This window comes from Nerophis ophidion, linkage group LG14, assembly GCF_033978795.1.
Source record: "Nerophis ophidion isolate RoL-2023_Sa linkage group LG14, RoL_Noph_v1.0, whole genome shotgun sequence".
NCBI classification, from domain to species: Eukaryota; Metazoa; Chordata; class Actinopteri; order Syngnathiformes; family Syngnathidae; genus Nerophis; species Nerophis ophidion.
The window spans coordinates 30,893,790-30,914,170 of NC_084624.1; the positions used below are offsets into that span (position 1 = coordinate 30,893,790).

Consider the following 20,381-nt stretch of genomic DNA (forward strand, 5'->3'; position numbering starts at 1 on the left):
AGCTACACAGGTAGTCTCTTCTCAATGACAGGGCAATCACTTTTGCATTCCAAAGTATCAATTAGGGCCTCTTTCATACGAGAAGTTATCCAATCAACCTGCAAATGTCAAACTAAGAGGCCTTGAAATACCACTATTTACTTAAACTTGGTGGCTTGCTTTCTACAAGATGAATATGAACATTCACCATATGCAAAAGATATTATGAGTTAATTAATTCACTTCAGTACACCATTGATAATCTGTTCCTGGAGATTGTTGACATGGCTTCGTTCCTCGTTTACATTGTTTTGTAGAGTTCCTCTTAACGCTCTTAAATCCGGTTCAACTTCTGGCAACCCTGTGTTGGTCTGTCGACAACTTCTTCTTGTGCTCGTGGTTGCTCGGCAGTGAAGTGAAGCCGTTGGTGTCGTTAGCATCGACTGCAAACGGTGGCTCAAAGGTTGTTTTGGTTCCGTAACTTGCACCGTGTCAGCCTTTCTTGGTGTCACTTGTGTGGTCAGAAATGCTTCAAATATGCCCAACTCTTTTGGTTTTGTTGTTTAGCTTTGGGTAGCTAGGCAACAACTTCTAGCTAGCATTTAGCTAATTAGCCGGGGGCTAACTTCTTGTTTGCGTTCTCTCTCTCAAACAGGTGTGAAACATTCACCAGCTAATGGAACTTAATGACGACGAGTCTAAAGTTCAATTCCTATATTATAGTCTCTTTTGAAGGTATAACCAAATGGTTGGAGCTAGTGTATGTAAAATGTGGATGATGATTTTTCTGGTTTTTCTTCCTCGATGCGCCCGTCCTTCCAGCGTGCGCATCTCGCTGCCAGAAGTTCCTGATCTCGCGGGTGGGAGAGGACTGGATCTTCCTCATCCTGCTGGGGCTGCTCATGGCGCTGGTCAGCTGGGTCATGGACTACGCCATCGCCTTCTGCCAAGAAGGTAAGAAGAGAGGCAGAGAGTTGCGAAAGCATTCACTTAAATACAGGCGTCCCTCGCCACATCGCGCTTCAAACATTTCAATATTTTTGGGAGATATTTTTAGAGCATAGTCTACAATTTTTAGGTCCTAAATTAAGCATTTTCAAGTCTAAGAACTGTCAAATGATCTCATAAATATAAATACTGCAGTAGTATTTACCACTAGATGGGACCAAACCAAGGAGTGTGCTGTTCAGTATCATGGCCACTGAAACTCTAGGCCCGGGGGCCAGATCTGGCCTGCCACATCATTTTACGTGGCCCTCGAAAGCCTGGGAATAATGTGTTAATAAAATACTTATTTAATCTTTTTTTTTACAAAATGCAAATAATGATTTCGATTTTGACAGGAAAAAAAATAATTAATCATTCAATCAATCAAAGTTTATTCATATAGCTCTTAATCACAAGTGTCTCAAAGGGCTGCACAACCCACAACGACATCCTTGAATCAGATCTCACATCAGGGCAAGAAAAAACTCAACCCAATAGGTTAAAATAAGAAACCTTGCGTATCTTTTAAACGTTGATATCTAATTATGCCAAATATTACATTATCATATAGTGTGTTACAAAAGTATGTTAGTAAAGATAACATTAGTTTGTACATGAAAAAAATCAAGCACTCGAGTGAATAGGCAATGGTGTAATAATATGAGGTGATTACTGGTACACATTTGTATCAATGCTGTCAAATGATATATCTTTTTTTTAAATCAGATCATTTAGGATTTTGATTAATCACAGGTTATTGCCTGCATGCATAATTTTAATTAATTTTAAAAAACGGCCCTCAGAAGGCAGCAATGACTGCGATGTGGCCCTCAATGAAAACAAGTCTGACACCCCTGCTATACAGGATTAAAGGAGTGTAAAGGTGACTAAATGTTGTTATTTCATATCTGGAGGGCTCTCATAATGTTAAAAACTGCATTTAGAAGGTCGTAAACAGGGTTTTAGTGCTCTAACTATGAAAAGATTTGATTTGGTCACGTCTGTAACCAATTAGATATAGCGATAAACGAGGGATGACTATTTTTGCAAATTATACAAACCCAAAACCAGTGATGTTGCCACGTTGTGTAAATCGTAAATAAAAAGAAAATACAATGATTTGCAAATCCTTTTCAACCTATATTCAATTGACTAGACTGCAAAGACAAGATACTTAACGTTCAAACTGGAAAACGTTGTTATTTTTTGCAAATATGAGCTCATTTGGAATGTGATGCCTGCAACATGGTTCAAAAAAGATGGCACAAGTGGATAAAAGACTGAGAAAGTTGAGGAATACTCATCAAACACTTATTTGGAGCATCCCACAGGTGAACAGGCTGATTGGGAACAGGTGGGTGCTATGATTGGGTATAAAAGAAGCTTCAATAAAATACTCACTCATTCACAAATAATGATGGGTGAGGGTCACCACTTTGTGAACAAAGCGTGAGCAAGTTGTCGAACAGTTTAAGAACATTTCTCAACGTGCAAGGAATTTAGAGATTTCACCATCTACGCTTCTTAATATCATCAAAAGGTTCAGAGAATCTGGAGAAATCACTGCACGTAAGCGATGATTATACAGACCTTTTTATCCCTTAGGCAGTACTGCATCGAAAAGCAACATCAGTGTGTAATGGATATCACCACATGGGCTCAGGAACACTTCAGAAAACCACTGTCAGTAACTGCAGTTCGCCGCTACATCTGTAAGTGCAAGTTTAAGTTCTACTATGCAAAGCAAAACCCATTTATCAAAAACATCCAGAAACGCTGCCGACTTCGGGGGCCCAAACTCATATAAGATGGAAGGATGCAAAGTGTAAAAGTGTTCTGTGGTCTGACAAGTCCACATTTGAAATTGTTTTTGGAAACTGTGGATGTAATGTCCTCCGGACCAAAAAGGAAAACAAACAACCATCCGGACCTCTTTGATGAGGTGTATTAGTGCCCAAGGCATGGGTAACACATCTGTAAAGGCACCATTAATGCTGAAAGGTACATACAGGTTTTGGAGCATCATATGTTACCACCAGAGCAACGTTATAATGGACACCCCTGATTATTTCAGCAAGACAATGCCAAGCCACGTTTTACAACAGTGTGGCTTCATAGTAAAAGACTGTGGGTACTAGACTGGCCTGCCTGTAGTCCAGACCTCTATCCGATTAAAATTGTGTGGAACATTATGAAGTGTAAAATACGTCAATATAGACCCCGGACTTTTGAACAACTTAAGCTGTACATAAAGCAAGAATTGGAAACAATTCCACCTGAAAAGCTTCAAAAATTGGTCTCCTCAGTTCCCAAACGTTCACTGAGTGTTATTAAAAGGAAAAGCCATGTAACGCAATGATAAAAATGCCACTGTGGCAACTTTTTTGCAACCTGTTAATGACTATTTGCAAGAAAAAAAAATACTATCTCAGTTCGAACATTAAATATTTTGTCTTTGCAGTGTATTCAATTGAATATCATTTAAAAAGGATTTGCAAATCATTGTATTCTATTTTTGTTTTGGAATTATACAACATGCCAACTTCACTGGTTGTGGTTTTGTATTTAAATATTGGCATAATGCTTTGCATTTGGTTCTGTTTTAGTATGGACTTTTTGGAGTAGGAGCAGGGAGAAATGATGTGATCCTCCTGTTTTACAATGAATAATATTATAGCAAAGTAAAACATTTTTGAGCTGTGACAGAAACTTGGATTTGGGGAATAAATTTTGTGTTATGTATTACATGAACATGAATAATTGATTAAACTGAAAATGAATAAGGAATAATTCAGTAATTTTAGATGTATTGCCACAAGCCATGACCAGAAAGTTTAGAACTTCCTGAGTTGTGTTCAAGTTCCTGCACTTCTTAGAACTCTTCATGCCTTTTCCATACACAAGTGGTACCACGATGACTAAAAAAAGGGGCTGGTTGCCAATGAAACCGTTGTTATGTCCGGTGTGTGCAGCACAGAAGTGGATGTATGGCGGCCTGGACAGTAACATGTTCCTGCAGTACATCGCTTGGGTCACCTATCCTGTGGTGCTCATCACCTTCTCTGCAGGATTCACACAGATACTGGCTCCTCAGGCCGTGGGTAAGACACACACACGCTTAATTGCTAAACACATGTTCTGTATCCCTAATTCTCACTCACTTTTCTGTGTTTGACTACTATAATTGGATGTGTTATGCTCCATAAGGCCTCCAAGGATGTATGTCTCTTTCATGGTCACGCCCGCAGGAAATCCATAAACTATTGCTCTGATGAGACATGCATACAGAACCTGCATGAATATCAATCAGCCATCCCACCTCCTTTTTGTTTTTCATTTGTTCCTCTCATCCCCTCACTGCGTAATTGCTTTCTTTCAACCCCTCTTTCCCTGGCGCTCCATCATGGCAACGCACCTGACATCTTCTCGTCCTCAGGCTCGGGCATTCCGGAGATGAAGACAATTCTGAGGGGAGTCGTCCTCAAGGAGTATTTGACTTTTAAGACGTTTGTGGCCAAAGTCATCGGCCTGACCTGCGCCCTGGGCAGCGGGATGCCTCTGGGGAAGGAGGTAGAGGAGCTTTTCTTCTTTTGTCATCTCTTTCATTGTTTAAAAATGAGTGGCACTCGCCTGTCGTGATGATGCAATGTGACTTTCTGCTCAATGTCACATCGCTCATAGGAGGTACTTTTTGGTGTTTGAAGTCTATTCAATTAAATAGAGTGGTAGCTCGGTTTTCAGTGCTGTTGGTGACTTCTTCCCGAAAGTGAAAACCAGTGGTCAACCAAGCAAAGATTGCTGTTGTAAGAGGCTTAGATCTTTCTGCAAAAAACAGACAAAAGCAACAAATGTAGGTAGGTAGGTCTTTAATGTCTTTGCACAAGTAAAAGGAAACTTTGTTTTCACAAACCCGTTCAAGATTGGACAAATAAACAGTGTACAGGGAACGTTGATGGGTCGCCACAAGGCGCCCCATAAAAGATAGGAAAAAAGTAAACGCTGGGGGAGGATGAGCAAAAAAATACAATCCGAGGGGGCCCAGTCTGGAGTGGGAAAAAAAACTCCTTAACAAAGCACATACATATTACAACATACAACTCGAGACTTGCAACAGAGTGGAGGGAGTGGCGGGTAACGTGGAAGGTTGCAGCTCTTCAGGCGCTACCCAGCCATCCATCACCCCTGAGGGATTCTCGTCAAGGGAGTTGGATGGGGGATGGGGTATGTGTGTGTGGCGTATATTTTTCATGCATGCATGTGTGTGTGTAAGCCTGCCGCGTGTCTTTGTTCCGCAGCCTTGGTGATGTTGCAGCCGCCAGTCAGTCCAAAGTCATCAACAACAGGTGTGTGTGCTCATGAGAGACAAGAAGGGAGTTTGTTGTGTCTTGGCCGCACTGTCCTTCGGGAGAGTCTCGAAGCCAGGGAAACAATCCAAGTTAGAATATTTTGTATGCGAGTGAAAAAAACATTTGCTTTTCACTCTAAATTTTCTATGACTGGTCCTCAAATTCCTCCTGCGGGGGAGACAGTCTGATGTTATCCAAATCACAAAGTGCCCACAGTTCTTCCCACATCCTCCAGTCCTTTGTGGCAGCTTTGAAGACTGCCAGCAACTTCCAATTTGTCGACAAACCAGAGCAATGCTTACTCCAATCAGCAGATGTCCTGTTGTCATAATTCCGTATAGGTGGATATCTTCATGTCCTCGACTGAAGAGTCGCCAGGCACACAGCACTGCTTCTCCCAAGATTCCATCGTGTGTCCAGCAACAACCGCTCCGTCAAGACAAGCAGGTTCCCCCAAACCCAAGATCTTGTCAATTTTGTTGAGGCCATTTAATTAGTTCCAATGTTTCAAATTGGAGAGCAGTACAAAAAGAGGCAACTAGAAAGTTAAGACAAGACAAGAGAAAGGAGCAAGTAGGAGATGTACAAAGCCCTCATTGTAGGAACTTTTCAATATACGTGCCATGTTGGTGTACGAACCTTGTCTTCGTGTTTCATTCACGCATTATGTGCCTGGAGGGCAGCTATTGTATGCTGGCTGATTGCTCCTTCAGTCAGCACAGTGCTGCTGTTTGCTTCTTCGTTTGCTTTCTAAGTGGGTTTTTTGGAACATTTTTACAACATGTTTCTAGTTTGGCTAGCTTAATATAAGTCCAAAAAAAAGCAATGTACATGCGATGTGAGGTCTGAAACAGTCAAGAAATGATCCACAATGGATTTTCCTTTTTATTTCTAAAAATTGTAGTGACCTGGCTGTTAGTGTTAAGGCGTTTTATGCATTTTGAAATGTGAAACCACCACAGTGCTAGAGACAGTGTGTGTTTGTGTCAGCGGGGCCGCTACTAATGAGGACAGTTTAGCTTAGGAGTCGGCAACTTTCAGCAAACAAAGAGGAATTTGTGTCCTTTTCCCACCGAATAAAGCCCACCTAGAACTGCAAAGTCTGTTTGTTCCCAGCTTTGTGGAGTGTCTGTGTGATTGGTAATGAGTCAAGTAGACGCCAAAGAGGAATCGTCGAACAAAAAGCTTTATTTGTTTCAGCAAGCCTCAGGCTGGAGCTGCATCTCCAGGAGAAATAGTATGAGCCTGATCACTCTTCTGCTGTCTTCTTGGACAACTGTCCGTAAATAACTTTTACACGAAGACAGTAACTCTTTGTTTTTCTAGCTTTGGGGCCGCTCAGTCAACCTATTTACTGTGATCGGTATGAGTCGGATGACCTCCGACCCCTATCCCCTACTCCTATTTGTGAGGGCTTCCTACCAGATGTTGCTAATGTCTTTACACTTCCTCCTAAAATCCAAACCTGCATTACTGTAGGGTTCCAATTTCCTGGAGGGGTGAGCCACCCCTTTCTGGAGCGCTTGTGATGGACTTGTGCACTTTTGGCCTTAGTGAAATAATCCTCTAAACGATTATGTGACCAAATACAGACAGACGCCAGTTCACGATCGTATAAGAAAATGGTACATGGTTTAATTCACCATAGTTTCTTATGGAAAAATTTTCTTCAACTTTTCAATCAGTTCGAGAACCAATGAAGGTCGTAAATTAAGGTTCCACTGTGACCAACAACAATAACACAATGTTAGGGTTTAACTGTTGTTAACGCAATCTTTTAGTCCGCTAACACCCAACTTGTGTCCACTGTGCTCCTCAGGGACCTTTCGTCCATGTCGCCAGCCTGTGTGCCGCCCTGCTGAGCAAATTCACAGCAGCTCTTTTTGGTGGAATCTGCATGGTGAGAATCAACCTGATGTCGATTCAAAAGCATCATTTCCATTCTCTGGCATGTATTTGACTTGGTGTGGGAGTAAAAGGGCAAACGCGGAGGTTTCAGATTTTAACTGAGTGAATGTATGACTACACTTTACAATCATCAGGTGTCGGAGTCAAGCCAGACTTTCCAGGCCCGAACCGATAACTTAATGGTTTGACGCAGTGTCCTCAGTATGTGTGGTCCTGAAGCGCCTCAAGTGCAAGGTCTTGATGTTGGCTCTCTGGACACACTCTCCCTTCCACGCCTTGGACTTTACAAGTTGTGCTTCTTCTCGCCTTCTTTCGCCGCCCCCAGGGAGGAAGACAGAGGACAGCAATGTGTTGGAGGAGAACATTGCAACCTTCAGCTCAGTTAGAGTCAAATAGTCCAGGGGTGGACTTTGACACCCCCACCCTTAATTCTAATCAGTCCGAGGAGATGTTCATTCAGAGCCCGACTGAGACTGTTTGCTGAAGCTCATTTTGCTAAAGTGCCGGGAGAGAAAAAGGTAAATTCTGCACACCTCCACTACTCACACATATTTCTTGTCTTCTTGTCCCCGCCACTATTACTGCTAAAGGAAGACCACTTTGAGGGAAACAAGGTACGACGCGGCCGATTCCATCAACATGAATAATCCATGCCACCCGTATCCGGGAATGATTGATGGACGCCTCTCCATTTGTCTGCACCGTATTTGATTGTGTTCAGTGAGGCGCCGCCGCCAGTCATCGATCTGTGTTGCCCATCATTCCGTGCAAACATGTCCTTTTGTGATTTCAACATATCTCACTGCTCATTTGGAACATCCCTCAAAAGATACAGCAGCAGCTTTTCAATACAGAATGTGTGGCCCCTGTTCAGGATTGTAAAATGTGTAATCCAGTTATCGTGTGGTTTACACAAGCAAATGTTGAATTAGCCTGCGGGTCAAAAGCATTGGTAGCTAACCCTCAAATGTACAAACCCCAAAACCAATGAAGTTAGCACATTGTGTAAATCGTAAATAAAAACAAAATACAATGATTTTCAAATCTTTTTCAGCCTATATTCAATTGAATAGACTGCAAAGACCAGTTACTTAATGTTCAAACTGGAAAAATTTGTTAATTTTTGCAAATATTGGCTCATTTGGAATTTGATGCCTGCAACATGTTTCAAAAAAGCTGACACAAGTGCCCCAAAAAAAATTAGAAAGTTGAGGAATGCTCATCAAATACAAACCCTGTTTCCATATGAGTTGGGAATTTGTGTTAGATGTAAATATAAACTGAATAGAATGATTTCACCGCTAAAGTTAAAAAAAAGGTTCCAAAAAAGCGTACCCCGTGGTTTACAGAAGAAACTAGAGCTCAGAAATTATTATGTAGAAAGCTGGAACGCAAATGGCGCACGACTAAACTTGAGGTGCACCATCAAGCATGGAGTGATGGTTTAATAACTTATAAACGCATGCTTACCTTAGCTGAAGATAAATATTACTCAAATCTCATCCACCGTAATAAAAACGATCCCAAATTTTTGTTTAGTACGGTAGCATCGTTAACCCAACAAAGGACCCCGTCCAGTAGCTCCACCCACTCAGCTGATGACTTTATGCAATTCTTTAGTAAGAAAATTTAAGTCATTAGAAAGGAGATTAAAGACAATGCGTCCCAGCTACAACTGGGTTCTATTAACACAGACACAACTGTATATACAGCGAATATTGCCCTCCAAAATAGTTTCTCTCGTTTTGATGAAATAACATTAGAGGAATTGTTACAACGTGTAAATGGAATAAAGCAAACAACATGTTTACTTGACCCTCTTCCTGGGAAACTGATCAAGGAGCTCTTTGTATTATTAGGTCCATCAGTGCTAAATATTATAAACTTATCACTTTCCTCGGGCACTGTTCCCCTAGCATTCAAAAAAGCGGTTATTCATCCTCTTCTTAAAAGACCTAACCTCGATCCTGACCTCATGGTAAACTACCGACCGGTGTCTCACCTTCCCTTTATTTCAAAAATCCTTGAAAAAATTGTTGCGGAGCAGTTAAATGAACACTTAGCGTCTAACAATCTATGTGAAACCTTTCAATCCGGTTTCAGGGCAAATCACTCCACGGAGACAGCCCTCGCAAAAATGACTAATGATCTATTGCTAACGATGGATTCTGATGCGTCTTCTATGTTGCTGCTCCTCGATCTTAGCGCTGCTTTCGATACCGTCGATCATAATATTTTATTAGAACGTATCAAAACACGAATTGGTATGTCAGACTTAGCCCTGTCTTGGTTTAACTCTTATCTTACTGATAGGATGCAGTGCGTCTCCCATAACAATGTGACCTCGGACCACGTTAAGGTAACATCTGGAGTTCCCCAGGGTTCGGTCCTTGGCCCTGCACTCTTCAGCATCTACATGCTGCCGCTAGGTGACATCATACGCAAATACGGTGTTAGCTTTCACTGTTATGCTGATGACACCCAACTCTACATGCCCCTAAAGCTGACCAACACGCCGGATTGTAGTCAGCTGGAGACGTGTCTTAATGAAATTAAACAATGGATGTCCGCTAACTTTTTGCAACTCAACGCCAAAAAAACGTAAATGCTGTTTATCGGTCCTGCTAGACACCGACCTCTATTTAATAATACAACTCTAACATTTGACAACCAAACAATTAAACAAGGCGACACGGTAAAGAATCTGGGTATTATCTTCGACCCAACTCTCTCCTTTGAGTCACACATTAAAAGCGTTACTAAAACGGCCTTCTTTCATCTCCGTAATATCGCTAAAATTCGCTCCATTCTGTCCACTAAAGACGCTGAGATCATTATCCATGCGTTTGTTACGTCTCGCCTCGACTACTGTAACGTATTATTTTCGGGTGTCCCCATGTCTAGCATTAAAAGATTACAGTTGGTACAAAATGTGGCTGCTAGACTTTTGACAAGAACAAGAAAGTTTGATCACATTACGCCTATACTGGCACACCTGCACTGGCTTCCTGTGCACTTAAGATGTGACTTTAAGGTTTTACTACTTACGTATAAAATACTACACGGTCTAGCTCCATCCTATCTTGCCGATTGTATTGTACCGTATGTCCCGGCAAGAAATCTGCGTTCAAAGGACTCCGGCTTATCAGTGATTCCCAAAGCCCAAAAAAAGTCTGCGGGCTATAGAGCGTTTTCATTTCGGGCTCCAGTACTCTAGAATGCCCTCCCGGTAACAGTTCGAGATGCCACCTCAGTAGAAGCATTTAAGTCTCACCTTAAAACTCATTTGTATACTCTAGCCTTTAAATAGACTCCCTTTTTAGACCAGTTGATCTGCCGTTTCTTTTCTTTTTCTCCTATGTCCCACTCTCCCTTTTGGAGGGGGTCCGGTCCGATCCGGTGGCCATGTACTGCTCGCCTGTGTATCGGCTGGGGACATCTTTGCGCTGCTGATCCGCCTCCGCTTGGGATGTTTTCCTGCTGGCTCCGCTGTGAACGGTACTCTCGCTGCTGTGTCGGATCCGCTTTGGACTGGCATCTCGCGACCGTGTGGATCCATTATGGATTGAACTTTCACAGTATCATGTTAGACCCATTGCTTTCCTCCTCTCCAAGGTTCTCATAGTCATCATTGTCACCGACGTCCCACTGGGTCATTATTGTCACCGATGTCCCACTGGGTGTGAGTTTTCCTTGACCTTATGTGAGCCCACCGAGGATGTGGTAGTGGTTTGTGTTGTGGTTTGTGCAGCCCTTTAAGACGCTAGTGATTTAGGGCTATATAAGTAAAAATTGATTGACTGATTGATTGATTTACAAATCATTTTCAACCCATATTCAGTTGAATATGCTACAAAGACAAGATATTTGATGTTCAAACTGATAAACATTTTTTGTTTTTTTGCAAATAATCATTAACTTTAGAATTTGATGCCAGCAACATGTGACAAAGAATTTGGGAAAGGTGGCAATAAATACTGAAAAAGTTGAGGAATGCTCATCAAACACTTATTTGGAACATTCCACAGGTGTGCAGGCTAATTGGGAACGGGTGGGTGCCATGATGGGTATAAAAGCAGCTTCCATGAAATTCTAAGTAATTCACAAACAATGATAGGGTGAGGGTCTCCACTTTGTAAGCAAATTGTCGAACAATTTTAGAACAACATTTCTCAACGAGCTATTGCAAGGAATATAGGGATTTTACCATCTACGGTCCGTAAAATCATCAAAAAGTTCAGAGAATCTGGAGAAATCACTGCACGTAAGCGATGATATTACGGACTTTTGATCCCTCAGGCTGTACTGCATCAAAAACCGACATCAGTGTGTAAGGGATATCACCACATGGGCTCAGGAACACTTCATAAAACCACTGTCAGTAACTACAATTGGTCGCTACATCTGTTAGTGCAAGTTAAAACTCTACTATGCAAAGCCAAACTCATTTATCAACAATATCCTGAAACAACGCCGGAATGGCTGGGCCCGAGGTCACCTAAGATGGACTGATGCAAAGTGGAAAGGTGTTTTGTGGTCTGACGAGTCTACATTTCGAATTATATTTGGCAACAGAGAACGTGGTGTCCTCCAGAACAAAGAGGAAAATAACCATCCGGATTGTTATAGGCGCAAAGTTCAAAAGCTAGCATCTGTGATGGTATGGGGGTGTATTAGTGCCCAAGGCATGGGTAACTTACACATCTGTGAAGGCACCATTAATGCTGAAAGGTACATACAGGTTTTGGAGCAACATATGTTGTCATCCAAGCAACGTTATCATGGACATCACTGCTTATTTCAGCAAAAAAAGTGTTACAACAGCGTGGCTTCGTAAAAAAAGAGTGTGGGTACTTTCCTGTCCCGCCTACAGTCCAGACCTGTCTCCCATCAAAAATGTGTGGCGCATTATGAAGCGTAAAATACGACAGCGGAGACCCGGACTGTTGAACAACAGCTGTCTGTTGATAAATGGGTTTGGCTTTGCATAGTTCTACGTAAAACAAGAATGGGAAAGAATTCCACTTTCAAAGCTTTAACAATTATTTTACTCAGTTCCCAAACGTTTATGGAGTGTTGTTTAAAGAAAAGGTGATGCCCTTTCCCAACTACTTTGGCACGCGTTGCAGCCATGAAATTGTAGATTAATTATTATTTGCAAAAAAAAAATAAAGTTTATGAGTTTGAACATCAAATATCTTGTCTTTGTAGTGCATTCAATTGAATATGGGTTGAAAAGAATTTACAAATCATTGTATTTTGTATATATTTACATCTAACACAATTTCCTAACTCATATGGAACTGGGGTTTGTACTTATTTGGAACATCCCTCAGGTGAACAAGCTAATTGGGAACAGGTGGGTGCCATGATCGGGTATAAAAGCAGCATCCATGAGATGCTCAGTCCTTCACAAACAAGGATGGGGAGAGGGTCCCCACATTTTGAACAAATGCATGAGCAAATTGTCCCAACAGTTTAAGAACATATCTCAATGAGTTATTGCAAGGAATTTAGTGATCTCACAATCTAAGGTCTGTATTATCATCAAAAGATTCAGAGAATCTGGAGAAATCACTGCACGTAACATTGAATGCCCGTGGCCTTGGATGGGCTCAGGAACACTTCAGAAAACCACTGTCAGTAACTACAGTTTGTCGTTACATCTGTAAGTGCAAGTTAAAACTGTACTATGCAAATAGAAAAGCCATTTATCAACAACACCCAGAATTGCTGCCGGTTTTGCTTGGTCCGAGCTCATCTAAGATGGAAGGATGCAAAGTGGAAAAGTGTTCTTTGGTCTGATAAGTCCACATTTCAAATTGGAAACTATGGACGTTGTGTCCTCCGGAACAGAGAGGAAAAGAACCATCCGGATTGTTATAGGCACAAAGTTCAAATGCCAATATCTGTTGTGTATTAATGCCCAAAGCATGGGTAATTTACACATATGTGAAGGCACCATTAATGCTGAAAGGTACATACAGGTTTTGAAGCATCATACGTTGCAACCTAAGCAACACTATAATGGACGCCCCTGCTTATTTCAGCAAGACAATGCCAAGCCACGTTTTACAACAGCGTGGATTCATAGTAAAAGACTGTGGGTACGAGACTGGCCTGCCTGCACTCCAGACCTCTATCTTATTGAAAATGCGTGGTGCATTACGAAGCGTAAAATACGACAATTCCACAGGTAAAGCTTAAAAAATTGGTCTTCTCAGTTCCCAAACATTAACTGAGTGTTGTTAAAACAAAAGGCCATGTAACACAGTGGTAAAAAAGCCCCCGTGTCAACTTATTTGCAAAGTGTTGCTGCCATTAAATTGTATTTGCAAAAAAAACAAGTTTATCAGTTTGAACATGAAGTATCTTGTCTTTGCAGTCTATTAAATTGGATATAAGTTGAAATGGATTTGCAAATTATTGTATTCTGTTTTCATTTACGAATTACACAGCGTGCCAACTTCACTGGTTTGGAGTTTTGTAGTTTTTTTAATGGCAGTAGCTATATTTTGAATATCATACTCTGCATGCGCTTTAAAATGTTGCCACTCAAACTCATGCTTGTTATACTTGCCCCATCAGCGGTATTAAGGCTGACTGAGCAGTTTGTTCCTGAGCGTTCTTGTGACATTGGTTCTGTTGCTGCTGCTGCATTGTTTTATACCCTCGTGTCAACCATTGTCCTCTGCAGTGGACATTTTTTTTAGGCTTTTTCCTTTGTCAAAGTTCCACATTTGAGGGAAGATGGCGGGGAAACATCTAATGTCCTCCAGAGTGGACGTTGGCTCTCAGGAGGATATACATGCTAATTAGTGATCATAGTTCTTTTCCACTGGACGTTTGTTTTCAGTTGTTTCCCTTTGTCAGAGTTACACATTTTGGAGAGAAAAAAATAACCCTGTCATGCAAAACACAAATGTCCAATGCAGTGGACGCTGGCTCTCATAAGGATACATATGGATATATGCTCTATATACATACATACATATACAGTACATACACACACACATATATCCAGTATCTATATACACATATATATGACTTGACATGGACTTTTACGCAGCTTGCTGCGAGATTTGTTCTTCCGTGATGCAAACGGACTAGACCGGACATGGCTTGAAGGTAAAAACAGAATTTAATCTTGACTATAACTCAACGAAGTATGAAACAAAATGCGCTCACAAGGCGAAGGCACAAACTCGGCGAAGGGAACAAAAGCTAAGGTTTAGCATTAACTATGAACATAAAATAGCAGCATGAACTATGAACAAGAACTATGGCATGGACGGAGCAAACAGAGTAAAGTCGCCAGGACGACTAACTCAAAAAACAGGCTTAAACAATAGTCTCTTGATTAGAACATGTGCGTGCATAAGGCAGGTGAAACTAATGAGTAGTCATGGAAACCAAAACAAACAAGAGCGCACAAAAACAGGAACTAATGGAGTCCAAAAACCAACCGAACATAACCAAACAAAACATGATCTAGACCACAGATCATGACAATATATACACGCACACACACACACACACACACACACATACATATATATATATATATATATATATATATATATATATATATATATATATACATATATATACATATATATATATATATATATATATATATATATATATATATATATATATATATATATGGTCAGGATGCCACCCGAACGCCTCCCTAGGGAGGTGTTTAGGGCACGTCCAACCGGTAGGAAGCCACGGGGAAGACCCAGGACACGTTGGGAAGACTATGTCTCCCGGCTGGCCTGGGAACGCCTCGGGATCCCCCGGGAAGAGCTAGACGAAGTGGCTGGGGAAAGGGAAGTCTGGGTTTCCCTGCTTAGGCTGTTGCCCCCGCGACCCGACCTCGGATAAGCGGAAGAAGATGGATGGATGGATGGATATATATATATATATATATATATACAGTGGGGCAAAAAAGTATCCTACTTAAAATGATGACAGAGGTCTGTAATTTTCATCATAGGTACACTTCAACTGTGAGAGACAGAATGTGAAAAAAAAATCCAGGAATTTACATTGTAGGAATTTTAAAGAATTTATTAGTAAATTATGTTGGAAAATAACCATTTGGTCAACCATTCAAAGCTCTCACTGATGGAAGGAGGTTTTGGCTCCAAATCTCACAATACATGGCCCCATTAATTCTTTCCTTAACACGGATCAATCGTCCTGTCCCCTTAGCAGAAAAACAGCCCCAAAGCATGATGTTTCCACCCCCATGCTTCACAGTAGGTGTGGTGTTCTTGGGATGCAACTCAGTATTCTTCTTCCTCCAAACACGACAAGTTGAGTTTATACCAAAATGGATACATGGATGATACAGCAGAGGATTGGGAGAATGTCATGTGGTCAGATGAAACCAAAATAGAACTTTTTGGTATAAACTAAACTCGTCGTGTGTGTGTACGTGTGTCAATGAATGACTAGCGTCCTCCGCAGTGGACATTTGTTTTTTGGTATTCTTCTTTCGAGTTGCACATTTTTGAAAATAAAATAACCATGTCGTGCAAAACACAAAAGTCCACAGCAGTGGATGCCCGACCTCGAAAAGATATACAGTATACATGTCAAAGGGAAACTGCATTCTTTCTGGAATTTTGCCTATTGTTCACAATCATTATGAGGGACAAGAAGACACAAGTTGTTGCTGGATTTTTTGCAATCCAGCTTGTGCAGAAATTAATTATACCTCTAAATGCATTGAAAAAAATGTCACCAATACTTCATTTACGTTCCTTAACCTGTATAATAACCAAACTGTAGCAATATTGTTGTTATAAGAGCAAGCACTGAGGAACAATATTTCTAGCGTAGTAACACAGTAGCTTGCAATGCTATTAGCCGTAAAAGCTAACTACGTAAAGCGATAAGCTAGCACAAAACGCGTTTGAGTTTGTACTGCACAACACAATGCGATAGAACACTAATCTGTACTGACTGAAAAACCTGATTGATTGATTGATTTAAACTTGTATTAGTAGATTGCACAGTTCAGTACATATTCCGTACAATTAACCACTAAATGGTAACACCCGAATAAGTTTTTCAAGTTGTTTAAGTCGGGGTCCACATTAATCAATTCATGGTAAAATGTTAGCTTACATTTCATGTTTTTTCTTAGCCATTAACCACAACTTTTCAAGCGTTTTTTATAATCTTTAGAATAAAAAATGTAAAAAAGTCATAATTATTGTGAACGATACGCAACCTTCCCAAAATAGTGCAATTCCCCTTTAATAAATGACTAGTGTATTCTGCAGTGGACATTTGGTTTTGTTATTTTACTTTTGTCAGAGTTCCACATTTTTGGGAAAAAATAAACATAAATGTCCACTGCAGTGGACACTGGCACTCAGGAAGGTATACATCGGGTCTAAGCAATTAGCCAAATTTACAGAAAAAAATGTGTCTGGGGGGCCGTTGTATCTACTTTTAGGAACACTAATACAAAACCACACAAATTTGTCTAAATGCTAAAACGTTATGACAGACCGCCATAAAAAACGGAATGGAATTTTTAATTTAATGAGACACCCAGAATGTACAGTACATGAAAACAAAGAATGTGGGATTTACAATATTAACTATGAACAATAACACACTGAATATTGACAACATATGAACGTCACACCCCCTCTCGATCGACATATTTTACAATCAAGCAAAACACAACAACAATGTAACAGGATATGAACGCAAAGGGTAAAAAAAAAAACACCTACAATCTGATATACTGCACATCATAATGGCGGCTATAGTTTCGATCTTAAAGATCTAAAAAAATGATTTGGGAATGTACGGTGGGCTAGGCTTCACGGTGGAAGAGTGGTTAGTGCGTCTGCCTCGCAATACGAAGGTCCTGAGTAGTCCTGGGTTCAATCCCGGGCTCGGGATCTTTCTGTGTGGAGTTTGGATGTCCTCCCCGTGAATGCGTGGGTTCCCTCCGGGTACTCCGGCTTCCTCCCACTTCCAAAGACATGCACCTGGGGATAGGTTGATTGGCAACACTAAATTGGCCCTAGTGTGTGAATGTGAGTGTGAATGTTGTCTGTCTGTCTGTGTTGGCCCTGCGATGAGGTGGCGACTTGTCCAGGGTGTACGCCGCCTTCCGCCCGATTGTAGCTGAGATAGGCACCAGCGCCCCCCGCGACCCAAAAGGGAATAAGCGGCAGAAAATGGATGGATGGATGGTACGGTGGGCCAGATTGAAAAGCTTAACAGTCCACATGCGGCCTCAGGGCCTTAATTTGCCCAGGTCTGGTATACATGTTAGTAAATGACCATGTGGTCAAAGAGTGCTACTGTATGTCTTCCTGTCCACATTCTCATGTATTCTAAACCTATATGAAAAGTTTAATGTTCTATATAATGCGTATTTTCCCGTGAACAACCTGCCCTCTTTGCACTTTATAAATAAATAAGATCATTTATTTATGGTATACTTTACGTTTTTTTTTTTTTTACATCTTTACATATTACTCCAATTGGACAGAACGAGTTGAGGAACACCGAAATGCTGTCGGCTGCCTGCGCGGTGGGTGTGGGCTGCTGCTTCGCTGCCCCCATTGGAGGTAAGACGACATAACCATGAAGAAGTATCTTAACCTACACACGGAGGTTTGTGTGTGCTCAAGGAGTGTTGTTCAGCATCGAGGTCACGTCCACCTTTTTCGCTGTGAGGAACTACTGGAGGGGCTTCTTCGCTGCTACTTTCAGTGCCTTCATCTTTCGAGTGCTGGCTGTGTGGAACCAGGAGGAAGGTATGTGGTGACTACATTTTTTATTTAGAGCTATGTTGGAAACTTTTTTTCTCAAGACTTTTCCACTGAAGTCTACGATACATAAACATTGAAAAAGGGAGGGTTGGACGTCAGTATACTTCATTTCTTATTTATTTACACACGCTCAAGCGTATATTGAAATATTGCAGGCCAAGTAAATAAATGTATTGTAAAAGAAAATAAAACAGGTGTTCCTAATGTGATGTGATTGTTCATTTTAAAAATAAGCTGTCTAAAATTCCTGCAGGGAGTGTTTTTTTGTTTTTGTTTTTGTTTTTGTTTTTTAAATACAATTGTTTTTGAGTTTTTGATTGCAAAGTTGTTAAAATAGGATCTAAATATAAAGTATTTCCCTCTTTGCCTTAAGAACTATTTCAGGCCCATTGACTCACATTGTATGACTCACATTGTAACTGTTATTTTTTTTACCTTATACACATATATATATATATATATATATATATATATATAGATAGATATATATATAGATATATATATATATATACCAGATGGCGCCAGAAAACCATGAGGCTAATTCTCCGAGCTTTGATGAGCGTAAATAGGTTGAACTGCCATTAAACCGCTGAAATGAAATAAAAATTATTTTGGGCAGTTTTACTGTATATAACATGGCAGAAAAGACCTATGTGAACTCAATAAACTCAACCTGCTTGCTTTCTCATTTTAGCGCAGTGTTACTGCAAAAATTAACATTTTTGTCCACTTGCCTATTGTATCAAATTCAAGGAATAATTAATTATTGACCTAATCAAGGCTACAACCTCAGATATTCCACTATGTAACTTTTTTTGGGGGGGGATATTGCATATTTAGCATTTTCCCAATATAACAAAACAGGCCATAAAAACATTAAAAAAATAAAGATCACTTTATATCAACAGATAGCTTTAAAGTTGTTACAAGTTTTCAAGCCTTGAAAGTGAAAAAAATGTATACATGTATTGCTGATTTATGACACTTTTATGATCCGTTCCTTTTTGTATCCTAAGAGTAAGTGCGTATAATCATTTTTAAGCTTGAATTTTGTCCATCATTCACAATCCCTAGGTGCGAGAAGAACACACTTTCTACACACATTAAATAATTGTAAATACTGTAAAACTCAATTCCACCTATAAAACCTTCTAAAAAAACATCCAACAAGCACTAACAACGCTGTACTACGCACATTGACCAAACTATAACGACATTATTATTGTAAGAGCTTACACTGAGAACTACTTTTCTGTGACACATCTCCTTGATCATGCTGCTCCTTCGACCACCTGAGACGGGGGTCTGCAACCCTCGTGGCTCCATGGAGCTTTTTCAAAAATGTATGAAAATAGAAAAAGATGAGGTAAAAAATAAATGTTTATTTTAATAGGGTTTCTTTAGGAGGACAACATGACACAAACTTCTCTAATTGTTAGATATCCCACTGTTTGTATTGAACATGATTCTCTGGTGAGAGAATTTGGCCAGCGCCGTTTTATCCTACTAATTTTGGCGTTCTTTGAAGTGACCGTAGTTTGTTAACATGTATAACTTTCTTCAGTGATGCCAGAGAAAGACATATTTTATGTCACTCAATCTTTGTCTCATTTTGTTCACCAAAAGTTTTATGCTGTGCGTGAATGCACAAAGGTGAACTTTGTTGATGTTATTGACTTGTGTGGAGTGCTAATCAGGCTTATTTGGTCAGTGCATGACTGCAAGCTAATCGATGCTAACATGCTATTTAGGCTAGCTTTATGTACGTACTGCATCATTACGCCTCACTTATAGGTATATTTGAGCTCATTTAATTTCCTATGTTCTCTGTGTATTTAAATTATATCTGCATTTCTCATGACACATTCATTATCTGTATGGAATATTGGCTGCATTTCTGATAGTGGTTTGTGTGCCATTACAGACCACAGCAAACGTAACCCAGCTTGCATAGATTATTATAAATCCATTAGAAGAAGGCAGCCTGTCGTTTCCTTTAACTTGGACACACACATCTGTACCTTTGGCCATTATAAGCCAGTAATTTCCAGGAGTTATCTCACCCCCTGAGAAGCCTGCATTTTACTAATGTTTTTCAATGTTGTAAAAATGTGTACAATAAATATTACATTTCAACATTTTTGTCAACGAAGATTTGTGTCAGCCTGCGACACATAGTCATTTTGATAGTAGGCTAATATAGCTAGTATAGTCACTTACAGTCGTGGTCAAAAGTATACATACACTTGTGAAGGACATAATGTCATGGCTGTCTTGAGTTTTCCAATAATTTCGACAACTCTTATTGTTTTATGATAGAGTGATTGGAGCACATACTTGTTTGTCA

The 20,381-nt window shown here is 40.3% G+C and overlaps 1 protein-coding gene across 4 annotated transcripts in view; it reads left to right on the forward strand.

The window, feature by feature from the left end:
* Positions 1–20,381, forward strand: part of clcn2a (chloride channel, voltage-sensitive 2a) — a 165,262-nt gene that overhangs the window by 108,660 nt on the left and 36,221 nt on the right. For all 4 annotated transcript variants that reach the window (XM_061920376.1, XM_061920373.1, XM_061920375.1 and 1 more), the window contains exons 3-9: positions 802–933; positions 3,939–4,067; positions 4,403–4,536; positions 7,132–7,212; positions 7,811–7,834; positions 17,752–17,830; positions 17,894–18,019. In XM_061920376.1, coding sequence (XP_061776360.1) covers positions 802–933; positions 3,939–4,067; positions 4,403–4,536; positions 7,132–7,212; positions 7,811–7,834; positions 17,752–17,830; positions 17,894–18,019 — 705 coding nt within the window. The remainder of the gene's footprint in view (positions 1–801; positions 934–3,938; positions 4,068–4,402; positions 4,537–7,131; positions 7,213–7,810; positions 7,835–17,751; positions 17,831–17,893; positions 18,020–20,381) is intronic.